Here is a 26,923-nt window from a genome sequence, read left to right as displayed (position 1 = left end):
AAAGTAGTTGTTCATGAAAGCTAATTAAATGTGCAGACATGCTGCTAAAATCTCCTCCAAGAGCATAAGTTAGTATCACTTACAATATTGCCTACTAAAAGCTGTTGTGAAGGCAACTGGCTCCTTTCACATGAAGCACCAAAACATAATTGGAAAACGACTGTCACAAATAACCTAGCCCTGACTTGAAACAGATCTTGGAAGCAACGAGCTCCATACATCCACACCTCTGTCCTGACACAATGAGCATTCTTGTGATTTTACAGAGCTACTGCTGACTCCAGCCAGAGTCCCTTGTTATACTGCTGCTGTGGAAGCAATCAGAGCACTAAGGCTATCATGCACATTTAGGCAGTGTATAATCAATAAATGTTAAGATATTATAATTACAAAATAAACAAGAGAGTTAGGCAAAGCAGATAATGATAACAAAAACAGAATAGAGAGAAAGCTCACCCTTAACCTGGGCTCACTTACAAAACTCCAGCAGAGCAGATCTCCAGAAGAGATCCTTCCCTACTGGCATTCAGCTTTTAAATGGCTCTAAGAGAGATGCAGCCAGGCTCCACCCCTTCCGGCAGCATAGGTGAATTGCCTTCACTTGTGCTCCTCTGGCTGAATCATTTCTCACCTCAGGTGATCAATCAAAGGTTCAGGCTGTGACTCAGCAGTTCCCATACAGGCAGAAATAAAGACCAGAGCTCCAACTTGTCTGTTTGAAACTCTGTGTAAACAGTAAATCAGGGCTGAACAGCAACTGTGCTTGTGAAATCCATAAAGCAGTGCCCAAAAAAAGGATAACTGTGAAGAGCACAGTCTTATTTACACAGTCTAAGCTTCTTAGCAGAGCCTTTACTGGTAAGTTGGATCAGCTAGGTGAGTTGAAGCCCCATTTCTAGCCTTTTGCTTATCTATGGAGGCTTGGGAATGGAATTTTGACTACATGTAGCTGCCAGATGTGAGTTACTTCATGTTCTCCTGAGTTGCCTCTGGTCAAAAGTTGACTTATACCTGGACTGAATGTCTCCCCTTTGAAGGGGGTACATTCACAGCATTGAAACAAGAGGAATGTAAACTATACATAAATGTACACCCATACCAAAATCAGGTATGCTGCTTCACATTTCCATTTCTCAGCAAGAAAACAGCTCTGAGAAAGTGAGGCAAGTCAGCACTGGGAAAAAAACAGTAAAAATAAAAGAGTTGAGATATTTTTGAAACTTGGCACAGAGGAACAGAAATTTCTGAAGCAAGGATGTTCATGCAGCTTGCAATATAGGGGATTTAAAGGTGGATGAAATTTGCATTCTTATCTTCATCCCTTTCATTTTCTCCAAACAGTTCTTGGCATATAAATACTGAATACAACTGCCAATGGGAGACAGGAGTCTGAATATCTTATACAGCAGACAGCAAATGAATTAGCCTTTCCTACAGTTAATTAGAAGTGAAATGCATTCTCTTATCCCAAAGCTTACCTTGGCTGAAATCTCACAACAGCTTCCTGGCATCTAAAATCCACATTCCATGCACAGTCATTAGCTGAGGATCCTGCCTTCCCTTGCCGCTCTGGGAGGCCTGGCAATGAACTCTCCAGCTCCTGAAGGAAACAACAACAATATTCTATGTTCTGTCAGTGCTGATCGAATGTAGCTGAATATTTTGCTTTAAGAAAGAAAGAAAGAGATCCATGAAACTGGATTCTGATTTGTAGATCATTGTTGTTTTTTGCTAATAATCTGGAAGCAACTGGAAAACACAAAAAGGTTTTAAATAAAGCAGCATTTTCATTCTCAGAAAAAGATTTCTTGTATCCAAAGCAGACAAGAAGCCATTGTAAACCATTTGTTGTGTATTAGATAACAGATGTAGGAATATGAGCTAAGAGGTGCTACACACAGCAGTCAATATTTTTTGTTTAAATATACATTTGCATTTAAATTGAAATTACTTCCTCTTAGTGAAAGTCTGAGGAAAAAAAGCCACATCAGCCACCTTGCCATACAAAAAATAAAAAACTCCAACAAACTGAGGCCAGAACTAGGAATTAGAAAGATATGCCTTTTACTTCAAATTGCCAAACACCAATTATATGGGCATGACAAGTTATTCAGCATGTCTTAATTCCCTTACCTATAAAATGGGTTATAATATCTCCCTTGCATTGCCAATGGGTAAGTTAATGAAGTTGTTTGAAAATTAAATCAGATTTGCTTTTTTTTCTTCATTAGTTTTTATCAGTCAATGTTTTATTCTAATTGTTTCCAAACTGAAATACAGAGTGCTTAGAAAAGAAAAGCATTCACTTCTTCTGTTAAAACATTTCTGATTTTGCTTCATTTTTAAAGCTTAGTCAGAATCTTGAAGGTCTGAACATGGGGTAGGACCACTTGCATGGGAACTTGGAGTGCTGAGGTCATTCTACATCTGCAAAAACCATCATTGTTGTTTTTTTTTAATTATTTCTGTAGTCTGTTCCATCTTCGAATATTATGAATGAAGTTGCTTAGAGGTACACTACTTCAATAAAAGTAGTTTTTAAAAACTGTAAATTTTATTAAAAGTTTTATAATGTAAGGAAGTTGCCTAAGGGTTCTTCTCTCAGGAAAAAGATTCAGGAACTGCCTCTCAAAATTGAAGTTGGAGGACTAAAAGAATTCGTAAAAAGATCTGGTGAAAATCAATTAAAAAAACAATCACTGGCCTTTTACTTCCTCTTTGTGATGATATTTTAACTATACTATTACAATTTAATTTAGCCAAAGTCCTCTTATAAATTATCAGGATATTTATTGAATTAGAGAACATTAATTTCTCCTACTTGGCCTATGAGATCTATACTGATAACATTGAAATCTGTTTTCAGGAAGAGGCAGCTGTCACCATCACACTGTAAGGTACTTGAGAGGCAGCAGTCATGTGCTACCTCTAAGATACACCATGTGTGTCCAGCCACAGGTTATGTCCATACTGCATCTACAGGGGCATAAATATTCATGTTTATATCTGCTTGGATTCAAAAGTTGACCACAACAGCTATTAAAACTGATAAAAATAGAACTGTGGGTAGTATGGAAGCTTATCTTAATAATCTTTTTAACGTTAGGCTATTTAAGTTAATGTGTCAAAGAAATTCAGTCCAGTTAAAATGCAAAACCAAAGCTGCATTCAAGTCGTAAATTTGCTTCAACAAAATACATTTCATATACTCATATACTGAGAGCACTGTCTCAGGTAAGACAGCTGGGCTAAAGCCCGTGTGATGAAGATAATCAAGACCAAATGCCAGGTTCTGCACTTTGTCCACAACAACCCCAGGCAACCCTACAGGCTTGGGGCAGAGTGGCTGGAAGACCATGTAGAGGAAATGGACCTGGGGGTATTGATTGATGCTCAGCTGAACATCAGCCAGCAGCGTGCCTGGGTGGCCAAGAAGGCCAATGGCATCAAGGCTTGTATCAGAAACAGTGCAGCCTGCAAGAGCAGGGAAGTGATCATGCCTCTGCACTCAGTTCTGGTGAGGTCACACCTTGAGTACTGTGTCCAGTTTTGGGCCCCTCACTGCAAGAAAGACATTGAGGCCCCGGAGCGGGTTCAAAGAAGGGCAACAAAGCTGGTGAGGGGTCTGGAACACAGGCTTTATGAGTAACAGCTGAGGGAGCTGGGAATGTTCAGTCTGGATAAGAGGAGGCTCAGAGGAGACCTTACTGCTCTCTATAACTACCTGAAGGGAGGTTGTAGTGAGCTGGGGATCATCCTCTTCTCTTGTGTAACTGGTGATAGGACCAGAGGGAATGGCCTCAAGCTGTGCCAAAGAAGATTCAGGCTAGACATTAGGAAATACTACTTTTCTGAAAGAGTGGTCAGGCACTGGAATGGGCTGCCTGGAGAGGTGGTAGAGTCACCGACCCTGGAGGTGTTCAAGGAACGTTTGGATTTTGTGTTGAGGGACGTGGTTTAGTAAGAACTGTTGGTGACGGCTGGACTAGATGATCTTGTAGGTCTGTTTCAACCTTGGTGGTTCTATGATCATTGTGCACCAAAGGTGAATGATAGAGAAAGCATTAGGAAAGAGTACTTTCCATTCCTTGCCATTTGTCCTTCCTAAGGCTATTCTGAATACATGCTTCTTTAGATCTTGAAACACAAAAATACCTATTTAATTTGATATTCTATAGGTCAGTGCTGCAGAACTGATAAAAAAGAAAAGTTCTTGAAAACAACAGCAAAGATGAACTCAAGTAGCTGGAATACTGAGGCAGAACCACATTCCAGCAGCCTGCCTCTGTTTCAATACGAAAAGTTTACAGATCCCCCCCACACCCAGCTCTAGCCTCCAAAGAAATAACTGCATACAGTATCCAAGGAACAGCTTTTCTTTAATATTTTTGTATCAGTTGATATTTGGTCAGCTGAAGTCATCTGGTATTGAACTTTTATTATTAGATTTTGTCCTAGTAATCATCACAGCAAATTCAGTAACCTTTTATTCAACAAGATCTAGGCTACGTGTACACAGTATTACACTTGTGTCATAAAAAACAGGCACAAACATCACACTTCCACACAGCTGAGCCTTGTGAAGCCCCAAATCCCCATGCTGGCCATCTTCCCCTACATGAGCACAGATGCCTGCTCCTGCTGAGTGTCCTTTCTACAATGGAAGTCACCTGGATTCTCTCCAGTAGAAACACACCAACTTGTTTTCCACTCAAACAGATTTAAATCCTTTCCACACATGCAGCAAACTTATTTACCAGAAGTCTCTTCTGATTTTAAGGAGACTATTTTCTAAAACTACAGCTAATAGCAGCACATAGTTCTGAGCAGAAAACATTCTTGGCTTATCAGAGCAACATCTTTTAAAAAGATACTGTCACTGCAATATTGCCACATTCTGGTTTTGATGTCACAGAAAACTTCTGCTAGCAAAGAGAGGAGTCCATTGAAAAAGCGTTCTGTATCAAGAAACCCAGAAAAATGAGGATGAACAGTTTAGCCACCATTTGCAGTGCATCATACTTTTCATTTACAACACATCTGGTAACATTATTGTTTGTCAGCTTGATATCAGCTAGTTGTATGTACGTTATTTATCTCTCAGAATGTCTTGAAGGCAAGGTGTTTCACAGAAAGAAAGTATATACAGTTGCACAGTTTCTGAAAGCATCAATTTGGTCCACTTTTCCAGGTGGTCCACATACACATAAACAGGAGCTGAAATAGCTGAAATCACTTTCAGCTTCAAAATGGAGACAGGCAGATGTGACTGACTAAAATTAAGGGCTGCAGTAGGGTTTTGAAGGTCACAACACAACAAGGATCTCAGTGAGAAACTCCACACAGAAAACAAACACTTTCCAGAGCACTTCTGCAAGCGGAGCCTTGTTTTTCACAGGCATGTTAAACATCTTGTTTTTCCAAAGTTAAGCCCTAGAAAATTATTTGCCTGATACTGTGTTTTATTCCTGAGACTACACATCTGAGTTGCACTGCTATTTTATGACAGTCTAAATATATGAACAAAAAATTTCCCATGAAAGAAAACATTTTCATTTAACATCTTTAGGATACATAAAATACTATGGAGCAGCAAATCTGTGCTGTGTTAGCTGTCTTTGAGTGAGAGATGCAGGCATGACATAGGAAGGGGGCAGACAGGAGACACAGACTGAAAGTAGTTGAAAGAGCAAGAGATGATGTATGGGTCAGATGTTGCCCTTTCTTATGACTTCCTCACAACTCTGTCTCCATTTGCCCTTCGTAGGGCAAAATTTCCAATCGTTTATCTGCCAATAAGCAGGTATATCTCACCTACCTGCAGCCTACATAATATTTCCTAGTAATACAATACATCCACAAAATTTAAAAAAAAATGCAGAAGCTAGTACTTTATTACTTATCTTGGGGATAAACTCCAGAAAAAGCATGCAAGAAGATTAGGGAAAGAGCTGATACCAGTGTTCTGAAAGAGACTGTGGTAATGCCAATAGGATGTTACTGGCTTTTGATTTTGTTTCAGGATCCAAAAAGACATTCCTCATCTCAAATGAAAGGCATGCCATCCTAAACAATGAGTTCTCATTCTAAATTGGGAAAAGAAAAAAAAAAAAGGATCATAATCACTCCCGGTCTGTGAAGAGTTCAAAGCACTTCAGAAAGCTCTCTACAAATTTCCATCCACAAACAAGAAGAGACAAAAAACAACCAAATACAGCAAACATAAAAGAAGAGATAAACTATAGACATCTCACAAGCCTCGTCTCTGCTACAGGCTGCCAATATGCCAAAGTTAACATCAGTGGTCCCAGTCATGAGAATATTTTTGCTGAAGAGTGAAACCTGGAGGAGAGCTCAATCCTTTACACTGCACATGAGACACAACTTGGGAAACACCAGGAGGGAACAGAGGCACTACCAGGAAATGCTGCAGGGTGGTAAATCTCAAGTCAATGCAGCAATGTATATGAACCATTGGCCGCAGAGGCTTCTTCATTTATACCCGTTTTCTTCTTTTTTTTGTAGCTTTTAGAAAAATTACATTTCTCCTCCCCTCAGTTCATGCCCAAGAAACCCATGGGCAGAGCAGTAGTAGTAGACTCTGTAGTCTTTTGGAATTAAGGTATTATTGAAGCATGAGAAAAACAGAAAGTAAGACATATCAAACCTTTCCACAAGCAGACAAAATACTACTGTAAGAGATTCTCATTCAAATAAAACAGGAAGAATTTAATCAAGTAGTCACAGGTAATCTGAAGAGATTTGTACTTCTAGAGATATGTTCTCTACTCACTTCTGACAACACCTGCAACCTCTCTGCAATTCCCTGCCTCCAAGGAACTGCCTATCATTACAGGAGTGCCACAGAACTCCAGGTCCCTGAAAACTGGAGTAGCCTACCGTAGAATCATAATCACGTCATGGATTTCAGTTTTCATTCTCAGTTTGCATTTCAAAATGAGTGTTTGCTCAGACATTAGTAAATTCAGTCTTTACCTGACTTTCCTCGTGGCCTTTTCCATTTTCTAACTTTGAGACAGGCTTAGGTTTTCTTAGCTTTAAGTTGCCCATGTCAGGCTTCAAAGCCTGCTCCTTCTGCTGCTGAGTATCTTGCAAAGGCGGCCACCTTTCTTCTAGGATAGCTGTGTTGTCTGGATAATTTTCTTTGTTATCATCATCTCTGTAAGAGAATTAAAATGAAATCCGTTAGACAGGACTTCAGACACCTGTCAAAACATTATGAAGAACAGCAACAAGAACTTAGCTATTCATGGTGGTTTAATTTTATGAGGCTGTTATCTACACACCGAACAAACACTGCATATGTTAGTAAAATGATTATAAGAGGCTACTGTTTATTGAATATTCAGAAGCTAAACTGCCATTCATATTGTTACCTGTTCGGTTAGGGAGCCATTTGAATAAGACTAGTTTTGGAGGCACTCTTTGCCCTCAGTGCTACATTTCATACTCCCCAAATAAGTCCTGAAATTTGTTCATGCAGCAGACCCCTCCATCTCCAATGCTTCATGCTGATTTATAATCCCACATAAATGATGGTATATAGAGTAATTTCTCCCTACAGACACACTTCCCTTCTGACACTTTCTTTCTAACATTTTGAGAGCTTTTACAGAAAGCAAGGAAGGTTACACACAAAGTAGGATCTGAACAACAGGGGAGATGTTTGGATAGAAGGAATATTTAACATGTGCTACCAGTTTGCAGTCCCCCTTCTGCTGGTTTAAATAGATGTTGTTCATGGATATTCTGGAAATCATTGAACTTTGCCTACTCTACAGGGTGAAAACCTGCCCTGAAGAAGACCTTTCTGTCCTTATCTGCACCCATCCAACCCAATCTTTGGCAGATTAATGTATTCCCTGAGGGATGCAAGACTGCCTGTGCAGCTGGCAGGATGAGCAGATGGGCACTACTGCTTTGAAGTCCCCAGCTGCTGCTTAGTTTGTTGGGGGAATCTAGATATTAGCTTTAGCTGGTCAAATAAGGGTTAACTGAGAAACTATCTCTTTCCTGGTGTGCACCTAACACAACCAAGGGATTCTAGGGGATACTGAATTAAAATGCCCTTAGGGTTTGTTATTTTTTTTAAGAAATGTTATCTTGCTAATACAACATTTTAACCTAAGGACTCTGAGCTGCCAAACTCACTTTCCATCTGTGACCCAACAGCCTCCAGATGGATGCTTGCAGGGTGTTTACAGACTTAAAACCATTGCTGCCCACGCTTTCTGCAAGTGTCCTCCAAGGCAGTTGTTACAGGGTAGGCTGCTTTATATCCTATGGGCATTCCAACAATGTAAAGTGTTGCTAAATTTAAGGTATTGTCTGATTCAAAGAATGTTTCCAAAAGGTTGCATCATCTAGCAATTAACAGACGGGCACAGAAATGAGAGACTCATATGTCAAGAATACTTCAATTAAATTAGTCTGAAGGATTTTTTTTCCCCCAAAAGAACTCTTCAATGTGTATATCCTTGCACGGTTACACAGCTCCACTTATTATTGCTTTGTATCTGGTGCTGTACAGAAGAATTCAATGTAATAGCATCAGAGCTGCACCTGAATGAAACTAATTGTGATTTTAAGTTAAGAAACATAGAACATAATATAATTGTTTATATAAAAATATTTAATTCTTATACTGCTTACACATAAATATCTACAACAAAAATGCACTTCCCAAAGGTAGTAATAGTTACAGCAGGTAATACCTTAGAGATTATGCATTCTCTTGGTAATAAAGGTTTCTTTCTAACAATTTAAAAAATGCACTCTGGCGATTTTACTTGTTGCCAGTGTATTTCAGACAAAATTTGCAGTAGAATACCTGGGGCTGGAACTGGCTGCGTGAGCTCCACAAACAGAATCTGAATCCTCATCACACCTTGGAAATGGATACAAAATAATTGCTGAAAAATAGTTTCTGCTACTGCAGAAATTTAGCTTTCAATAATCATGACCGTGCAGCTCAAACTAAGCATAAACACATTTCATTTTCTCACACCTTGGCTGGTTTCTTTTAATGCCACAGCTTCTCCACAGATCTAAATCTCTAAGTCTCAATCTCAGAGGAAGAAAAGGATTTGAAATGTTGATTGTACACAGTTTGGCATACGTTTTTTTTCAGCCAGCTGAAAGTAACGATGACAAAGAATTCAAAAGTTACTGGGAAAATTACAAGAAAGTCTGAGTTTGAATTTCTTAAAATATACTTCATGAAACACAATAATAATTAGAGAAAATTTCTCCCAGACTCACAAAAACATTAGCCACAGTAGAGCAGTCATTCCTTGTGCTCTGAGCAGCAGGGAATGGAATCCCCACATAAACTACAAAATGATCATTAATTTTTAAAAGGAAACTGTCAGAATTTTTTAAAATGCATGAAAAATTATAATCAATTCCATCCCCTTAGGTAAAAAAACAGCACTAGGACTAGGATAATCAAACAGGACTGCATAATCAAACAGAGAATTTCTACATATATATGCAAAATACTGGTGATGAGCAGTATACTGGGCACTAACTTTAAAGAATTAAACAACTGTAAAGCCAAAAAACAATTTTTCTTCAAATAAATATACATGTATTTGCACAGACTCCCAACAAATAAGTACATACCCTTCCCAGGTATTATTTCTGGGGAGAAGTTGGGGCCCTCTCCTCACCCTCTGTTCATACTCACAGGGTGCAGACACTAAGTAGGCCTGGATCACTGGAAGTCAGCTGGCAGAAGAATCTCTTCATTATGGGAGAAGCAGGCTGTACTTCTGCTGACTTATTAAATTTTTAGAAGAGCTGCCCAGCTTAGGACAGAGCACATTAAGTGATAATTTCATAGCTCTGCATTGCAATTTGATGTCAAGATTTTTAATATATTCCTCTTCCCCACCAGTCTTCTGCCTGTTTTTGTCAAAAGCCTGACTGCTGCAGAAATTATTTAAAGGGACACTCAAGTGTTCACACTTCCTGAATAGATCAGCATTTGGATGAAAGCATTTGCTGCATGCAACTGGAATACATACCTACAGTTGCATGTTCCACCTAATCACATAATATTCCTGCAGTGGGTGCAGTTATCCCCTTCCCTCTGGAAGGATGGTGGGCAACAGAACACAGCTAAGTCCATGTGTGCATATTTGTGTGAGTACTTCTTAACTTGGACAAGTATGCCAAGGGATCACCTGCTCTCAGCTGTCTGTAATAAGGGTGAGCTGGAGAAGCAGAAAGCCTAAGTAAGCATCTAGTACAGTCATAAATGAAGACAAGTTACAAATACTCCAACTGAGCATGACAAAATGTATTTGACTCACAAGATACCAGTAGATAGAAAAGATTAGCGCTAATAAATCAGACAAGACAGTGGCCATCATGCAATGAAAAAGATTGTGGGGAAGTTCAGAAGCACCACATCTGAAAGGGTGAATAGATTTTTTTCTATCAGCAAGGATAAATATTAACTGACAAAACTCACTCACACAAGACACTGCTTAAGGCCAAGACCGTAGTAGGACTTTTAAAAAGATGAATTCGTGATATAATGAAAATGGTCACCATGAAAGCATAGAGTGTTTTCACCTTGGTTTCATTAAGAAATGGAGTTTATGTGTTCTTGACACCAGTTTGCGCATATGAGCACACACACGTTCACCCTCCTCTCCTTCCATTTCTAAACCTCACTGTGCAACTTCACCTGTCTTTAACAGCTAGAGGGATATGCAAGAGTTTGATATATTTTTTTAAAAGCTTGTGGCCATGTGGACTAGATGTCATCAACAGAAAAACTGCAGCAGCATCTTACTCAATCCTGAAACATAAAGTATACACACGAACAGCTTCAAGGCATAAAACTACAGGGGTTGAAGCTTACAATGGGCAGGACGTTGGCCACTGACATAAAGACTGGGATCCCAATCTACACAGACTTTGCTCTGTCTCCCTAGCAGTGCCTCCGTATTCCAGACACGGTTTAGTGGGAATGTCTTTTTAATTTTTTTTTCCATTTTCACCTTTCAATAGCAACCACTTCAGTACAGCTGGAAAACTGCTTCCTTTAGCAAACTTGACCTTTAAGATGTTCTTGTGAAGAACAGTTTCTCCATTGGCCTGCATGCATGGCTTGCTGAGAACACAGCAGCCCCAGGCACTTGCCTTTTCTGGAGATACGTTCCTGAAAGTATTGTTTCACTGGTTTTATACCATCCAGCTTTCAACACAAGCAAAGTCAAATAGGAATGCCTACCATTGCATGGCAATCTCTCTCTTTATTCTGCTAAATAGAAGAAATCTATTTTCAGATATGGTCACAGCACAAACAGTGAGTGCTGAAGTCTGTAACAATTGTGTGTTCTCAGCAGATCTCAAAAACAGGCTTTGGGGCAGGCTTTAAACAGGATCTAGGGAAATCAGCTTTGGAAACCAAGTTGGACAGTGTTCTCTGAATGATGTTGTCTGTCTGCTTTTTTTTCTAAAAGCATGTTTCTACTTCTATGTTTGGTAAGATAAGATTATGAATTAAAGGCCCTGGAACAAAACCAACAACAGCTTAAATGAAGAGATTCAGCCTTCAGACAACAGCCCTGCTCTGCCACACTGCTGCCTCTCTGCTCCACACAGCACTGCCTGCACCCCTTTCCCCTACCAGGGGATGCCACACACTCAGCCCTTCTGCCCTTGTCTTTATGATCACACAAAGCTCCAATGAGCAAAACCATCACATTCATGTCCCAGAAAACCTCAAGGGTGAGGCAGGCAGCACCAGGCCATGCCAGGGGAATCTCTGTGGGAAACACAGATGGATGTCAGGGGACAGTGCAAAGGAAAGGAGACAAAAAATATATATATGTGTATATATATATATATATATATATATACAGTACCTGAAATTTGGATATTCTTCTATGAATTTTACATACCACAGTTCATCACTTAAATAATAAGGACACGTGAAAACAATTCCAAATGATTTGATGATTTATTATCCCTCATTAAATCTTCCCATGTTTACCCAATCACACAGAAAGAGCAAGTAATGTAAAATATCAAATAAAGCAAGACAAAGAATGTAGGAGAGAAAAATTATTTAGACGTCCTCAACAGATGTTTCTTACCTTTTCCTTTAGTGATTTTGACAGTACTGAATGATAGCTCAAACTAAATTACAGCTTGGCCTGCTTTTAGAATGCATCCCCATGACACTAAAGCACACAGATCGCAGTCCAGCCAGGGCTTTTTAAATTATGGGCATTTTAGCAGTGTAAAACTCATCTAATATACAACAGATCTACAAATCACTTCCTTCCTAAGATACTGCTTAGTACATTACTGCTAAAGAGTCTTCCCTAAAAGCTTTTAAAACAATCAAAAGCATGCAAAATAACACAGAGAATATCTAAATTAAAGTGTTTTAAACTGGAATTTAAAAAGATCATTTCATTTGTAATCCTCTCTGGAGACTTTGCCTTTGTAACTTTCTAATGTCCTCACCTTCTTCTGTTGTCTCTTTATAGCAGCAACAAAATCAATGCATATATCCTTATGATCACAATAAAGATGAGAACCTTTTCAGTGATTTTATGGAAATAATTACAAAGGAACAATCTATTTGGTGCCTGGTCTGTCTAAATGATGCTTTTTTGTTTGTTGTCTTTTTTTTTTTTAATATTTTTAAAGAATTGTTTTTCCTACTCACACATGCAGGAAATACAGAGCATGCGTTCTGACACACTTGTGTTTGTCAAGATCATCAGTACCAGAAATGAGCAATACATTCACAGGAGATTTATCCTACACTGAAATCATGCATTTAAACATTTACGATGTACATCAAATTTATATCCTCCCAGAAAAGTACTTTACTTCTAAATGGTCTCACAAAATGTAAAGGCAGCTGTTTTATGCAATTTTTTTCAGAGTCTCAATAATATACTTAGATTAAGAAAAACCTGAATCAAAATATATGACAGAAAGCTGGGGACCTCTCAGAGTACTTACAATTATTTTCTACCACTCTTATTTAAAAATAAGGCACATCTTTAAAGTGTTGACTTACTCTGCTAAAGCTGTGGTGTTGAAGGATTTATCCTGAATGCTGAAACAGAAACAAGAAAACATCAGACAAGTCAGCAAGGCAGGCAGGCTCCCTGTTTCCTTCTCAGTTGTAGAAACACATGCACAAACATGGCATTGCAAGGCAAGTCTGTGTGTGTGTTAGCTCTACATGCGCGACTGTACCTTCGGCTGCTCTGCACATGCTCATAATCGAGGAACCACAGGGATTAGCCCTACAACACTTACAAAGCCCATCCAGCAGTGCTTTGAATAAATATGAGGATGCAGGTAGCCTGTGAGGCTCAGAAAAGGATCATATTCTCTTACAACAGTAATGCTGCTCCTAATAAAAGCCATGGGTTTACAAAAAATATTTGGCACTCTGTTCTTTAAATGATTGCAATTGGCTAATCAAATACAGTGTTATTTTTATTTACTGAAATAGGACTGTTAAAATATCTGGAGGTTTTTTTCTTCTCATTTGGAAGTCCTTTATACACTCAGCTCATAGTCAGACCCCAGGGAAACAATGAAAAAACAATCTGGGAGAAAGGGCAGTTCAAGTAGCAAAAGGTTATTAAGCAAACAGCAAGGAATAGATGAAACCATTTCTAAGAAAGGAATAGGCTGCTGCTCTCCTGCAGCAAAATTTTTCAGACTTGATGTAATATGTTCAGGAAGGGTCAGCTCAGGATACAGCAAATGGCTGGTTTTGAGGCAGCGGTGGAATTCCCCCTTAAACAACACCTCTCAAATCCAGTCGGAAGGGTTGGAACGTTCTGAAATCTTAGCAGCAGAAAACAAACAAAATCCATTCTCACTGAGACATATTAGAGCTGGGAGGAGGAGGAGAGGGTAATGCAGACAACAGCATCTTATGAGCACTCCTATTTGTGACAACGGCAGCACAGAGCCCCCAGCAGCATGTGGAGCAGGAACACAGAGAGGTGCTGCATCCCCTCCCCACAGCAGCTCACATCACAGCAGCAGCAGCCACGACCACAGAAGTGACAATTTCCCTTCTCCCCCAAACAGTGCTGGCTGTGTGCCTTATCTTCATCTCTTTGCAGCCTCTCTACCTGCTTGCACAATGTGTTTGCTCTTTTCTATATTTGTAAATATAGCAATTTATTTCACGGCACAAATTGTCTGGGGATCAGTCTGTACAGACTTCTGCCATACAAAGAAACAGACTTTGTGAGAGGAGATGAATAGAAAAAATGAAGGAGGAATCACAGCTTTTAATCACAACAACACATTAACAAGCATCAAAGATTGATTAGGGTAGATCTTAAAGAGACACTACACATTTATTCCCATTCCCCTTCCTACACGCACACAAGAAGGAGAGGGAAAACAGAATGATCTTGTGAACATAACTTCTCCGTTTCTTAGTGTTAAGATCAAATTCTCTGCTAATTCAGCCCCTGTGCAAACATATTGCAGTGCCTTGTTATTACCAGTAGCAGAACGTGACTGAAGACCACTTTGTAAAACAGAAATGCTTCAAACTGAAACCAAGTTTTAAATGTCATCTCTTACACTGTTTGTATAAACTTTGGCGTTACTAAATCTCTTCTAGGCAAGCTCTTTACGTTTATGTCAGGTTCCTCACAAACTTCCATTTATTTTAGAGACGATGCTCTACCAGTGTTATGGGATAGTCTTTTCCTCCAAGAATGTGAAATCATTTGGAAAAAAAGAAAAACAAAACAAAGCCAAGCCAACACAGCAGTTTCACATAAAACAGAATAACATAAATAAATATATGAAAATAGAGGCCAGCTAAAACTGGGGTCCTGTTTCAGAGCTAATCTTCCCATCAGATAGATGAAGCCAACCTTCCACTGGGGGAACCCAAGGGAGAGAGCTACAGTAGACCCACAATATCTCTACATCCTTTCTTTTACTCCCAGAAGGAAGAAATTTCTCTTGAAAGGGAAAAGCATCTTTCACAGATGATGTTGGCTAGGGCCTATGGCTGCCTCCCATCCTTTCACATGTTTCCCATGTGCTCGGGGTGAGACTATACACTGTATAACGAGCCAGCACCAAACACGCTTGAACTTGTGTCTTTTCCCTCTGTGCTCCAAGTGCAAATATATAGGGAAAGCACAATATGGCTGTTACCTCCTTGTTTTCAGCAGTCAAGTTAAAGTCAGTGAGGCCTGAAATGCTATAAAACGCCATTCTTCAACATACTGGAAGTTACTGTGCCAGATATACTTTGTCAGCACTTTCAGATGATGTTTCAGTTTTTTCATCATCCTAAATCCTGAGGAAAATAATTATGCGCCTGTATGTAAAGTAAGCTATACTTCAGTAAAGTAAGGTATGCATTTAAGTACCTTACATTTTGATGTAATTAGAATACAACTTTTTATCCTTAAAATAAAGGCTTTCATATGACTTTCTCCTGTTGTTTTTTTTTCGTTTTTTTTTTTATATTGAGCAGTTTAAAGACTCGTATTTTTTCTATTCTGTATTTATGGAAAAACAATTCCTTGTTTAAAAGTACATAGTTTTGTTTTCACCATCCCATATGCCAGCTCTCGGCTGATATCAAGAATGCTAGAAAACTCCAAAATAAAACGTCTCCATATATTTCGGAGATATCAGGATTCCAAAATATGTTGCTGTTCATTTCTTAAAAGTTGAGTAATATATGGTCTTTTTATGGATGACAAGTAGATCAGTACAGAAATTCCATTCTTCCTGTTTTGTTTTCTCACCAAGAATTACTGCTAACTCAGGAAGAAGAGTGAGATGGGAGTCACTTGGTCTCCAGCTCAGTTTTGCATGTAATAAAGGCACGCTCAGGACAAATGATGCATTCATAAGTTCAGAACAGATTAGTTGGCATTATAAACATGTATCAGCCAATGAATTCTATATAACGATGGTATGGTCTAGTTGCAGAAGACTATGAAAGAAGAGAGAGGTAGTGAGACATTTAGAATGTGATCATATAGGCAGAGGCCACACTGTAATTTACTTGAAAAAGCAGTTATGGCTACAGGTGAACAGAATGGAGAACAATCAAGACCAAAAGGCCAGACAAGAAGGAGACATGGTGAAACTTGTTAATCTGCAGTTGCCTAAATGCTCACCTACCTGCAGACTTTGTGGCAGCTTGGTTTCACCTGTGCAGCAGAATCTTAGCCACAATTTCTAGACTTCGCTCATCTGAGTAAATGTCTGTTCTCCTAAGATTTCTGACACAAGTAAATGATGAGACCTTTCAACCTTAAGCACTGAATCATGAAGAATTTGTGCTGGGAACTAACCTGAATGTTTAGAGGGGAAATTACTGGTTTACAAAGAATTTTCACTTCTCTAATGTTCTGGGAAGTTAGTACTTTTGTATTTAACATATATCATCTGCTAATGACAAATTCAGTGCAATCCTATAGTGTGAGTATGGCATTTACTGTGAGACTTTTTTCTTGATTATTACTTTATTTGCTATTCCACAGTGTACAGAGCGGTTGTGCTGAAATGGCTGCACCAGAGACAATCGTGTTTCACACTATGGTTGTGCCATATGAGGGAGCTGCACTAGATGGTGCAGTGGAGGGACACGAGAGACGCAGTGTGGCATGCTGTGCATGGCAAGGAGACCGCATTGGCTCCCTCTTGTCTGGGAAGACATTACTCATGTTCCATTTCCCAAATAAAGGGAAAGTTGGAATGAGCTCTCCCCTACTGCCTCTCTGGATTAAGTCATCTCTGCCAGAACCAGCTGAGCTCAGAGACTCATAAAAATATTGAGCAAATTTGTTTGCCATCGAGTACGTGTGTTCCTGCCAAGTAGCAATGCCCTGAAGTGCTCCTACAGTCCATTATCTCTCTCTCAAATTGTAGCTGAACGCAGATGCGCTCAGTCCTACCTGTGCACATATATAGCATATTCTCTTATAGATGAAATAATCTTATAGATTAAATACATTTGCGTGTCAGGTTGATCTGCTACTTCTGAGGTCAACTGAACACTTTTATTTAGGCAGAAAACAAATGGATGGGCTCTGCAGTCACTCCTCTCCACCTTCATCAAGTCTGTTCTCTTCTAACGCACCAGATTTTTATGGGCTAAGAGCAAGGATCATTCTGCAGCACAAGGTTAGCACAGTGGATCATTGCAGTGTGTTGTCCTCTCTTCAAAAGGGTTCCTGCAGGATACTTCTGCTATTCTCTGATCACGAAGGCATAAACAGAGGAGCTGTTAACTGAGAGAGAAGTCACATTCTCTTTTTTTATATGAGAAATACCAAATGCTTCACCCAAGCAGCTCAAAATACTCAAGTGTTCTATGACTTGTTTGCCTGACACGCAGCCTGCCTTTTTATGGGTAACACTATCAGATATATCAAAAAACTGCTTAAGACAAATTAAACTAAAATACTGCAGTTACATGCAGGTTCGTGAACACTCAACCCAGTTTCTGTATCTTTGATTTTCTCAGTGACCTAATTAGCACATCATCTGAGTTAATGGACTTGGGGGAAAAGGAGGCGTTCAGCTGATCCTGCTGTATATCTTAAAATGCACAGACATGCTCACGCAGAAAGAGACTCCAGCTGAGCATAGGTGCAGGCACAGCTGTTGTAATCCATTCCAGGGCAATTCTATAAGGTATGTTGTATTGGGTAATTGCACAGACATTCAGGGCCATATTTGCTGAAGACATCCTAGTGAGCAAGTAAGCTGCACAGTACTTCCTTGCTCAAGCCTCCTCAGCAGCGTGCCCATAAATTCTTTTCATACTCCCACAGTATGTCCACTTTGCACTGAGGGAGATATGCCTACTCTTGTCCAAAAGGCACAGCCACACACTGATCAAAAAGGAAAAATATAATGGAAATGCACAATTTTTTGCAGACTGGAAATTCTGACTTGTGAGCCACTTAGTCCCCTTAGGTTCCACTGCTCAGGTTGCATACACTGCTGTGCTACTGGTGCCATGGCCAGTTAGCAAAAGCAAATATCACACAAGTCTGTAGACTAGATTTTGCTGTTATTTTATTTTGGAAACACAGAACTACACCTTAAATCTCATTATTAAAGAACAAGTGCCTTTGTGAAGTTCATTCTGCTCTGCAAGCAGTCTCTGTAGAATCCCAAGAATCATTACCCAGCATGCACTAAGCTGCCTGATAAACTCAGCTGTAGCATTCAAATTGATGCTAGTGACTGAGTCATTGGAGACACTAAAACTTGCTTGACTGCAGTCATCCACTGCAGGTAATTTGGTACTGCCTTGGAAGATAGAACAATTTCCAGCAAGATTACACACAAAAAAATCAGGCTAGTCTCAAAAAACAACTAATCCAGAATGAGGTTTTTTTCTGAGCTTTGCAAGAGTGGAGAAAAATACACACACATCTGGTTCTGATGAGGCATCCAGAATGCTTCAACAGATCACTTAACCTAAAAAATAAACATCTTAATTTAAGAAGCTTTGATCTTTAGCACCACTGACTTAAGAAAATATCAGGGTTGCACAAATGATCTTTTTGAAGGAACTTCTCTTCCTGATGTGTTCCAAGCTCACTATGCTCCTTTGTGATAGTAGGAAGAGAGGCAAATGCAGGCAAAGATGCTGCACAAGATAATACTTCCCTGGAGCAGCACATGTGGGAAGAATGCATTTAGATAACAGCAGCCAATGTGTTCCTGCTGTTTTGTTTTGGTGGCTATATTTTTTAAACATTGCTCCCTCTTTGTTGTTCTAACTATCTAACAGTGCAGCAGAACTGTAGGGTCATGCTTCCTTCTCTACACTCCGGACTGATTATGTTAGAGACCTACAAACAGGATGGAAAACATTAACAATATTAATTAGTATTACATACAGTAAAGTTATTAAGAGGAACACCTCATGACCATCAGTAACAAGGAAAGGCAGGACTAGGGATGTTCCATAGTTTGCATTGTATGGAGCCACACCATCAGTTTGGCTCAAGTTAAACCCATACATGAAAAAGATACACAGCATTTGCACGAAGATGCCCTCATAACCCTTGGCTTTTTCTTCAGGGGATGACTGTTACCATCTAGAACAAGGCTGACTCTACTGGGCAATCTGCTTATTTTCTGAAAGGAAAAAATAAGCAAGAAAGCATGCACACACTTTTACTGAGAATTCCCAATGCAGAACTCCACCTCACCACCTGGGAATCCAATTGTGTAACCTGCGTGCATGCAAATAAACATGCATGCATGTACAAACATGTTTCAGTTATTCTTTCATACATCTCTGAACATAAAAACTTGAAAGATTTCAATGCTTGCCCTTTTTTCCTGCAGTAACCTCCTTACTTATGAGATACTTTGCAAACCACTGTTCCCCATGTAACTAACACAGCAGTACACATCACACTGGTTCTCCTGCAGCTTAATGCTTTAAAGAACCAGAATGATACATACTGAAATCTAAACCAGTTTAGAAATCACGTAACAAAACTGGCTTGCAACACTGCTTGATGTCAGAGTTTATTCTCTGTGACATATAGGCAAAACCACTTCAATAAGCATTATCAAAGAGCTCCATTATCAATAATTATGTGCTTTCATCATGCAGCTGGCCTTCTCCTCTAGCATGCACTGAGCAGTACATGATGACTGCTGATTAGTCCTAGTGATGTCTGAGGGACAGTTCAGGTAACACTAAAAGCAGAATCATACAACAAACCCCTTATAAGCCCCTTTTTCCAGTTCACCAAACACAGTGTGCTTTCCTACCACTCTGATTACAACAGCACGAGGCTTCTCTCAGAGGACCAGGCAGGTGTACCAGTGGTCCATACAGAGCTATGCTGGTTTATGCCACCTGACGAGGCTGCACAAGTATTTATAGCCTAGTAGGTCCAATTCCTTGGATTTGATGTGCCTGAACACTTTCTGGGAATAAAGCCAGACAGGCTCCTTGAGTCTTAGAATAATTATTTTTCATAGCTTACTTCCTACTTTCTCTTAAGCTTTTTTTTTGCACTGCAGGAAAATCTAATTGGTCCAGACAGATTATGAAGTATTAAAATATACACTAATCACAGATGTGAAATATAAAACTGCACCATTCTACACTACTTAACTTCAACATAATTGACTTTCTATTTATGAATTTTGATTATATTCAGAGAATTCTGATTAACTACTGTCCTACTGTTCACGTGACAGTAGGAGTAATGACTAAAACTCAAAAAGAGAATAATAGCAATAAATGCAGTTACAAAATATAACCTGTATCTTAAGGCTCTTATAGCATGATAAATAACCAGAACTACTTCTCACCTGGAAACGAAACTGTTCTACAAATACACTTGGATGTTTAGGCATGAATTCAGCTTTACATTACATTACTGCATAATTTAAGTCTGAAAAGCCAGCAATATCATTGCTTCCTACTTTCCATGTAATAAGAAATCTCCATTTGCACAGAAAATTCAGAGAGAGCAAGCCAAAAGATCTCATACGAAGCTTTTTAACCCCATTCACTTGAGAATGGGGTTCTTTAAAGGTATAGCATGTTAGGATGTTAGCAGTAGCACCTCAAAGTAACTTCAGTGATATTTTTCTTGCTGCTAGCTCAATTCACAAATTGTGTTTATCTGCATATATGCCTAACTTTGAAGGAGGTTGGTGTAGTGGTGTAACAGGGATCATAGACTCATAGAATGGCCTGGGTTGAAAAGGAACACCATGATCATCTAGTTTCAATTCCCCTGCTATGTGCAGGGCCACCAACCACCAGACCAGGCTGCCCAGAGCCACATCCAGCCTGGCCTTGAATGCCTCCAGGGATGGGGCATCCACAGCCTTCTTGGGCAACCTGTTCCAGTGTGTCACCACCCTCTGAGTGAAAAACTTCCTCCTAAAATCCAACCTAAACCTCTCCTGTCTCAGTTTAAAACCATTCCCCCTTGTCCTATCACTGTCAACTCACTTTGGGGACGCTGTACTGAAGAATTGTACTGTTCTGAAAAGGCTACAGTTCCGCAACATGAGTGAGAAACACAGCATTCTCTGGGATTCTGTATCATAGATGGAGCTTTAGTTTTGGTTCATAACTTGACCACACATGTTTTGCTAGTGCTGTTGTGAGTGCCAGTGTGTGGTGGTGGAAATAAAGTAGTGATTCTACACCCTGCCACAGGACCAAAAGAGGGAGAAAGCAGCATGGGTACGGACAGCAATGCCAACAGCCTTGTCAATAACACAGAGACTTCTTTTTTTCTGAATGTGTTTTATTTTCTCTCCAAACAGCAGGCTGGGAGGAAGATGTTGGCCTCCCATCCCACCGGAGGCGTGCTTTGATGGCAGTGGGATGAGGCCTCGCACCATTGTCGGGGCCGCCGCTTGCGGGGTGGGGGCAAATCCTGGGGGCTGCTGCGGGTCTTCCTCTTTGGGGCGCAACGGGGCCCCCACACGAGCTCCAGATGGAAGGGCCCGCAGCTGCTGCCTGCCCTGGCTCTTCCTGTGGCTCCTCTGCTGCGATGGCGGTGGCCGTGCCGGGGTGCCCAGGTCCCCCAGTGGAGCCGCTGAGCAGCTCCTCGGTGCCAGAGGATGCTGATGAGAGGTGCTGATGTTGGGGCTGGCTGCAGGGCCATCCTCCCGCCTTCCTGCAGCAGGCTGGTTCAGCTGGTGGCGGATCAGGGGGCCATACAGGGCTGCGGCGATGCTGATGAGGCACCGCACAAAGGGCACCATGTCGCCATGGGTGATCACCTCCAGCTCCCGTACTAAGGCTGCCTGGTCGAGCCCGTGCTCACAAAGGAAGTTCACGGTGGCCCACAGTCCCACTTGCACCTCCCACCAGTCATCGCCAGACATTGCCTGGATCTCCTCCTGCAGCCAGAAGAGCAGGGGTGCGAGGTGTTCTGGATGTTGACCAAAAAACACAGCCCAGACCTCAGTGGGGAAGTAGTGCTCCGGTGGAATGAGCACTGGCTCTCCAGGCACCAGCTCTGCAGGCCCCTGCTCATCCTGCAGGCCATCATCTGAGTGTCCCATGGGCTGCGGGATGGAACATTCAAGATAATCGTCATCCACCCTCATGGAGTCGCCGTCCCTGGCAATGTTCAAGTGGCGTTGCTGGATGAGGAGCTGCGAGATATGATTTAGTAGCTTGTGGTAGCAGTGGTAATGAGAAGACGGTTGGACTAGGTGATCTTATAGGTCATTTCCAACCTTGTGATTCTATGATTCTATGATTCTTACTTCTTTAATGAACATTTATTAATTTCAGAGTATATTATGTCACTGTATGTTAACTGCTGAGTCACAACCAGAACCACTGATGGAGCGTCTGGGGAAAGAACCTGGTTAGCCCTTGGAGCACAGGTGAAGGCAATTCAGCTGTGTGACCAGAAGGGGGTGGAGCCTGGCAGCACCTCTGTTCGACCTCATTCAAGGGCTGACTGCCACTAGGCAAGGATCTCTGGTTGGAGACCTCTCCCTTGGGGGTTTTCCCTGTGAGCCTATGCCCTTGGAGACAGGTGAGCATTTTTCCTTTCCCTTTGTAATACCTTTCCATTTGTGCTAGTCCTTTTGTTATTACACCTGTATCAACCATTTCACTGCATTTTGATTGTTGCAGTCATTAAGACAAATATTAATATAATTTGTTCATTTGCATGGCCTTTTCTAAGCTCACTCATGTCATAAGTCTAAAAGCAAGATAGCCTCAACTTCTCACAGGCATCTTTGGAACCTTCCCAAGCTGTTTTACTTATGGACATTAGCTTATCTATTTTTCAAGTGGCTTATGAAGCTCCAGTTGCTCATTCTCATTTCTACTACTACAAAAAAAAAAAAAAAAAAGCATGACTATTTCTTTCCAAGTTGTTTTGTCTAAATATCTATTTGTTCCAATGTACAGTCAATGATACTTAAAACATCTGATTCAGACCATTAAATTTCCTGATATCACAATTGTTGACATCAGAAAAGCCTCATCAGTTATGGCATATTCCCCTGCACTTGTATGTCACCAAAAAGCAGTGAATATGCCAGTCAGCATTAGCCACGGTCAGTGGGCAACTCCTGCTGAGCTTCTACCTTGCTGTTTTAATTTCTTTTCACAGCAAGTAGTCCTCTTTCTTTTGACTTCTATCCAGGCTTCCAATCCAACCACCTACTATTTTAACTTCCTGAAAGAGTGATGCATCGCTCCCCAGCACAGATAAGTTTGCTATTCAGCAGTTTGTGAAAGTGTTCAAGTCAACACTTTTTTTTCCCCCTATTAAGCGCGCATATAACTTAGATAAAAGGAAAGACAGAAAATCTTTTACCTGAATGTACACACTAGGCAGAATGTGTCTTTCTGTCAGGACAAGAAAGAAAAATCGCAGAAATTAAATAAGATAATCCTATTACATAATATTCAGCTTTGTGGAATAAAACCAGAACTATACAGAAAATGTAAATAAAAGGCACAGGGGTACATTACACACAATATTCAAAGTTACCTTTTCATTTAATGCATTTTCTTTTGTGTGATGGCTGTTCAGGAAAATAGATTAACATGTGTTGTGCTCTGAGACACAGAAAACATAGAAACTAATTTTGTTACAGAGCTAAGAAAGTGTTCATGTGACTGCATGTTATCAGTGCTCTTAGCTTTTGTTCTCCTGACACACTGCACATTACTTAAGAATGTGTGCTTTCATATTGTGAGCTTGGCTCCCTTCCTGAGATAGCAGTGAGTTCAAGCACGTTTGCAGACACGTCTCATGCATGGGATGTGTGGGACATCTCTACTGCTAGGAAGCAGAACTCTGTCCGGTTAATGCAATCTGAATTCTGACATAGGTAGTCTGCAGGTGATCTGTCACTAATATCACCACTCCAAGGTCCTTACATTACTCCTTGATTTACCTGGTGTCAGACTCAACAGTTCTTTCCAGTTCCTGAGTGCAGGAACATTAAGTCTGTGAAACCATTTTAGCACACACGGTGGACAGCAGTCTGCCCTTTGTTTGTAAAACGTTTTCCTCATATTCTTTCTCAGTTATCTCTTTAAACACTCACATCCCAGGCTAAAAATGGATTTTAGAAATCAAAAAGAATTTGAAAGCAATTATTTTCTCTACAATGACCTTATGCAGCTTTACAACAGCTGATGATACTGAAAAAATTACCCCTTCTTGCATGAATGTGGCCTCTGTGAAAACTATTTGTGACTCAAATATTTCCTGCATAAGATCTGCTGAAATGAAGCAGAAACATATGAAAAAGTCATTTGCAAAAGCAGCAGCTTTACCGTTTTGTTATCTATTGCAAGAGTTCTGTTACAAAAGGACAGTGAAAATTGCTTTTCCCTTTTCAGGCATTCTTTGTTGCAAAGCACATTGAGTGCTCTTCGTGACATCATCACATTTTCCAATTCAAATTGTTTGTACCCTGACCTCTTTGATAAATTAGAGAACATTGTTCTTGGTTTTATATTCTTCAGTAGAGAAGCAAAAATAAGATATTTTTATTCTAATTTTAGTAATTTTTGTTGAGCAATCATGCAGGACCAATCAACAAGACATCAGTCATGAAGAAAACATCATTTCTAGGTAAGCTGTCCATTTTTGAGAGAATCAGAGTCATTAGAAACATTTTCAAAAGTAGAGCCAGTGAGAAAAGTAATAAATTATTGTTGAGACCATGACTGTAATATCGTTGTTGTTGTTCATGGAAATACAGTCTTGTCTTTATTAACAAAAGTGCTGACAGTGACAGTACTTTTTAAAGCACAGCAGTGCATATTGCAGTCTAAATGTAGGCATATTCAAAAGTATTCAGAGCTACTGTAACTCCTCTCTTTCCTGATGCTTGTAGCACTACAGCCTGCATTTTCTAACCCAGACTCTCAAGCCCACATGTAAACACCTACACAGTTTCAGACTAATTTTAGGTAGCCACCAAGCTGAAAAACAGTTGGCCAACACATATCGTTCCAGAAATAAAATTAGTATTAGAGTTGTAAAGGCTCTGGGATTATGCCTAACACTACAGCTGTGTTGATGCACGCTCACTAAATATAGAATATAAATATAGAAGGGAAAAAAAAAAAAAGAATCCCACATCCAAATCCAGCTTCAATAGTTATGAAGCTAACAATCCAGTCACCATTTCAGGACAAATTTTGCCATTCCCCACAAACTATCCCTATCTTATATAGCCATCCCAAAACTCCTATCTCAGCTGCTGTGGGTGGCTAACAGGCCCATTTAAGACAAAATGAATATTAATATATCAAATTAACCCCCACAGAAATGTTGTAAATCACATGCTGATGGGGAGGTCCCATTGTTCTCTCTTATCAATCCAATGCTTCTTAATACTTCTTATTTCATTACTTATTTTATGCAGCCAGCAACTCAGTGGTAAAAAGAATGGGCCAAACATTGACGTTATAAATGTAAAAATGTATTCAGATAGGGCATCCTGCACAGTAGGGAAAAAGCATTCTCCGAAGCAGCAATCCATCTTAACGCAGCATTACTCATAGCTGTGTGGAGAAACAGGAAAGCCAGATAATGTATAGCTACAAAAAGTAAGCATGACTCACAACTGAAATGAGTCATGATTGTGACTAACCTGTTTAATAGCTCTCTTTTTGAAAGTCAGCCCTTAAATCATTTCTGCTTGTTTGTTGTCAATCACCCTGCATTCCATAATCTTAACATGATTACTAAAGCAGAATCACAGTTTAAATCTAAGCAAGCAATTATATAAATGTATCTCAAAATTTTAAATAAAACATAGGGTAAGTTAGCATTAGGAAAGTGTTTTTCTCTAGACTCTAGCAGAAATAAAAAATACTTTTCAGCCATAAGTAAGGCAAATACAGTTGAATGTGAGACTGGAGAGATGAAAGGTTGTGTCATTCTGCTACTAGCCACCTGCACACCATCTGTAGGTCCTCTACAAGTCCCTCATTATCGTGTTATAGTTCTGTGCAGTGAATTTAAAGCAGAATAAAAGTAGTTGAGTCCTCAATCAAAACCAAATGCAACTGAGCTCAGGAACAACTATGCTTTTAGGGAGAGCTTGAGGGACAACCATCTTCTGGCAGAAAGCATTTTGTATTTTTAAAACTTATATCAAATCTGTAAAGAATGAAGGTTAGTGTTCCTTCCTTATTAGCCCACTCTCTTCAACATAAACATTCCTCCTCATCCAATGTTAAAATTAATTCCCACTACTTTAAAAAGTTCAGAAATCCTTAGCTACTCTTTGTATCTGAGACACTGAGTAGGCAAATGAATTTATTACTAGTTCATTTTCACAAACTATCATGTGCTAAAGTCAGTTGGCAAGAAAGAAAAAAGAAATCAAATTAAACCTGTTCCCCAGTGCATCACCAGACGAAGCTTTCCAATTTCAATTCTTACCACAGACTGTCCTATCATCCTTTGCAATAAATGATACTCATATCTACCCAATGCAGCCAATACTAACTTTTCAACTCATCACCTGAAATCAGCTGAGGAGATATACTGTAACTGTCATTACATGCTGCTGTAATTCATCTGCTATTTTGCTCTGTATCTATCACTAAGTGAATATATAGAGGTACCATGTTTCAAGATTACACTTACACCTAAAACTACGCACATAATAAATCACCTGTGTAACATTTTCCAAGAGTCTTTAATCAGGTTTATCTGACATCACCACTGATGGAAAATAGGACGAATGAGCTTTATTATTATTTACTGTTCTCACCTTGACTGTATAAAATCCAGTTGCTTTCCCGAAGTTGTTGCCAAAAGCCTTGATATTAATACCTGCTTGCAGACTTAGATGTGGGGAAATGTGAGAGTGAGGACAAAAAGTTAGTGCTATCAAATGGGGG

At 39.9% G+C, this 26,923-nt stretch overlaps 1 protein-coding gene across 6 annotated transcripts in view; it reads right to left on the bottom strand.

The window, feature by feature from the left end:
• The window catches only part of FAM13C (family with sequence similarity 13 member C), a 44,495-nt gene extending 31,172 nt beyond the window's left edge, over nucleotides 1-13,323 (bottom strand). For 4 of the 6 annotated variants that reach the window (XM_052677232.1, XM_052677233.1, XM_052677234.1 and 1 more), the window contains exons 1-3: nucleotides 13,076-13,238; nucleotides 6,997-7,180; nucleotides 1,479-1,600 (exon numbers count right to left, since the gene is read on the bottom strand). In XM_052677232.1, the coding sequence (XP_052533192.1) occupies nucleotides 1,479-1,600; nucleotides 6,997-7,180; nucleotides 13,076-13,137 (368 nt within the window). In that variant the 5' untranslated portion in view covers nucleotides 13,138-13,238. The other 2 variants (XM_052677235.1, XM_052677236.1) reach the window with 2 other exon arrangements.
• Between the last annotated feature and the right edge of the window lie 13,600 nt (nucleotides 13,324-26,923).

This window comes from Tympanuchus pallidicinctus, unplaced genomic scaffold (genome assembly GCF_026119805.1).
Source record: "Tympanuchus pallidicinctus isolate F22 unplaced genomic scaffold, pur_lepc_1.0 scaffold16, whole genome shotgun sequence".
NCBI classification, from domain to species: Eukaryota; Metazoa; Chordata; class Aves; order Galliformes; family Phasianidae; genus Tympanuchus; species Tympanuchus pallidicinctus.
Note: the sequence above shows the minus strand (reverse complement) of the source record. Positions and strands in the feature narration are given on the sequence as shown.